This window comes from Durio zibethinus, chromosome 7 (genome assembly GCF_047325235.1).
Source record: "Durio zibethinus cultivar Kanyao isolate XHJ-2024 chromosome 7, ASM4732523v1, whole genome shotgun sequence".
Classification (NCBI taxonomy): domain Eukaryota; kingdom Viridiplantae; phylum Streptophyta; class Magnoliopsida; order Malvales; family Malvaceae; genus Durio; species Durio zibethinus.
Genome location: NC_143168.1, coordinates 25,309,216 through 25,311,967, shown reverse-complemented (window position 1 = coordinate 25,311,967; position 2,752 = coordinate 25,309,216). Strand labels below are relative to the sequence as shown.

General features: G+C 31.5%; 1 protein-coding gene across 1 annotated transcript; it reads left to right on the top strand.

Moving 5' to 3' along the window:
* Positions 1-559: 559 nt before the first annotated feature.
* Positions 560-1,492, top strand: LOC149518238 (protein LEAD-SENSITIVE 1-like). The gene is made up of 2 exons (XM_089764383.1): positions 560-661; positions 779-1,492. Exons 1-2 carry the CDS (start codon positions 580-582, stop codon positions 1,234-1,236), a joined length of 540 nt encoding a protein of 179 aa, XP_089620509.1. The 5' UTR covers positions 560-579; the 3' UTR covers positions 1,237-1,492.
* Positions 1,493-2,752: the final 1,260 nt, after the last annotated feature.

Below are 2,752 nucleotides of genomic sequence, written 5' to 3'. Positions count from 1 at the left end.
TAATTAGTATATATTTAGATATACAAAAATTAAATATTTCTAAAAATAAAATTTATTGAATAAAAAAATTTACTCTCACGGTAACACACGGATAAAAACTGAAAAAATAATACTTTAAATCAAATATCTTTTAATTCTTTATTACTATTATTATTTATAATACATTTTCAAATAAGCCATTCATTTTTTATTTTTAATTCAAAAAAAATTATAAAATTTGCAAAAAAATCCCACACGAAGCCGGGTTAACATTCTAGTTGCAAATTAATAAGAGGCTCGTAAATATAAATATAATACATTTTCATTTGATTTAAAAGTTATGCCAACGCAACTAAACGTTTCAAGCATTCACATTACGTGTGTAAAATTCCGCACCAGTAATGGACAGTAATTATGTACAATATTGTCTCGCATAAGAACCTACTTTTTTAAGTTTTAGAGCACAGGTATTTTTCTTTATTAATTTGATTCTCGATTGTACGCTGCTTGGATTCTCCTGGACACATCTACTATAAATTCATCGAGTTTTTCGCAAAGAAGACAACTTCAACTAAAGGATTTGAACTACAGTTTAAAAAAATGGGACAGTCAAATAGTTCGCCCCAACCAGGAGATCACATCTACTGCCGAAGTAGTGGAAGTTCCTTCTACAATCATCATGGTTTGCTTCTTTTTTTTTTTTTTTTCTTTTCATGATGTATGGTTAAGGGATTTTATTGATCGAGATGATCTATCATAATAACTTAGTAAGTCATAATTTGGCTATTTTTGACACCAGGAATATATGTGGGCGATGGCATGGTCATTCACCTCATGCCATCTTCCAAAAAAAACCATAAAAAGTCTTCATCGGGAAGCCATAATGGGTCTTCAGCTCCATGTCCCAAATGTGGATACAAGCCAGCCGTCAATACAGGAGTCATCAAAACCTGCCTCGATTGTTTCCGTGACGGGCACTCAGTATACGTTAAGTCACATATAATCTCCAAGCCAGCCGATGAAGTTGTTAAGACAGCCACTGATTTCCTGGAAAGGAATGACTTTGGCTGCTATAACCTTTTTACAAACAATTGCGAGGACTTTGCTGTGTACTGCAAAACAGGCTCAGCAATAAGTTCTGAGGTCGTGGCCAAAATTGGAGTTCCTCTTCTAATGACAACTGGACCTGTAGGTGCAGTAGGCCTCACCGCAGGTTATGCTATTGCAAAAGTGATCACCGAGGCAAGACGTCGATAACAACAGATCAAGGTCGTGGTCACTTCCAAAATTGATTCACGAGGCAAAAAGTTATAAATAAGAATAAGGAATGATATGCTAAGGCACAATAACTAATGTAAGAAATTAAGGTCAAAGCTAAAGTGTTGAGAATCACGTGTGTATGTGCACGTGTGAGAATGTGATATGTATAATACATACTAGGGGTTATACCCGCTATGCTACGATGCTGTTATCATTAAAGATATAAATAAAAATCAATATAATTATGAGATAATGTATTAATATATTTACCCTAAACCCTAAAACATGCAATAATGCATTAGATATTCTCTTTCAAAAGCATGTCATAGATGAGATGATATAAAGTTTTATTGACATATAATTACTATAATGTTAGATAGACCATTTTTCTTCTAACAAAGGCATAAAGTCCAATTATGTGACAGACTTGGGAGAATCACTGATATTTCTTATTTACCTATTTATTTTAATTCAAAAATAATAGAGAATCCAATGATATTTGTCTTGTGCCCAAGATCGGCATCTCTTGCCTACCTGTTTGAAGTTGTTTTCTGTTTCAATAATGCATTGCGTCAACCAAAAGATTTAGTAAGTATATTAGTCTCCCCAACCAAAATATTCCACTTTATAGATAATCCTAGAAGCTACATGCTAAAAATTAAAAAGACATACATATCACAAATCTTGAAAAGTTAGTAGAAACCAAAAAAAAAGAGCAAATATCATCATGCACTTTCCCCATCCCTAGAAATCAAACAAGCATACTATTTTTCTATAGCTTATTGGATTAAAAGAAATTAAAATTACATTAAATGCTCCTCGAATTTTATATCAAAATTTAAACATCAAAATCAAGCAAATGGTTGTATAGAACTGGATTACGCTAAAACAAACATAGATATAAACTCATGCAATTGAAAAAACATGAACTGCATTGCTAAACTTGGTTGAAATTATAAACACTTTGAAAATTAAATGGAAAAAGATAGTAATAGGAATTGATTATCTTACACTTTCCAATGCAAATAGCATAAGGGATAGGAAACCTCTTAGTATGATGAATAGGATCACACCTTAAGGGAAACAATAGATTTGAAAAACAACACCATAGAATCTAATCAAAACACCAGCATCATGACTTACAGCATGCATGTTAAAAATCTATGTTGCTTTATCCATTTACACATTTTGGAATTTATTATGTGCTAGAAAAAATTAATAGAAAAAAAAAAAAGCAAAGTACCTTCTTATCTCCATGCATGAAATTCATAAAACCCTCATAGTGATTGTTGTGATGAAATTCACAAAATTTTAAAACATTACTATACTGGTGAAACTACAAGGTTAGTAGATAAGAGACATTGCCCAATTTCAATGACGGATCTGTAAAACAAAAAAAAATAACTTCTAAACCCAAAACAAATAAAGCATTTGTCAGCTCAAAAACTTAAATTAAACCAAGAAAAAATGTGAATTGGTCGATAATAAAATTTTCAAACCCAATATCCAATAA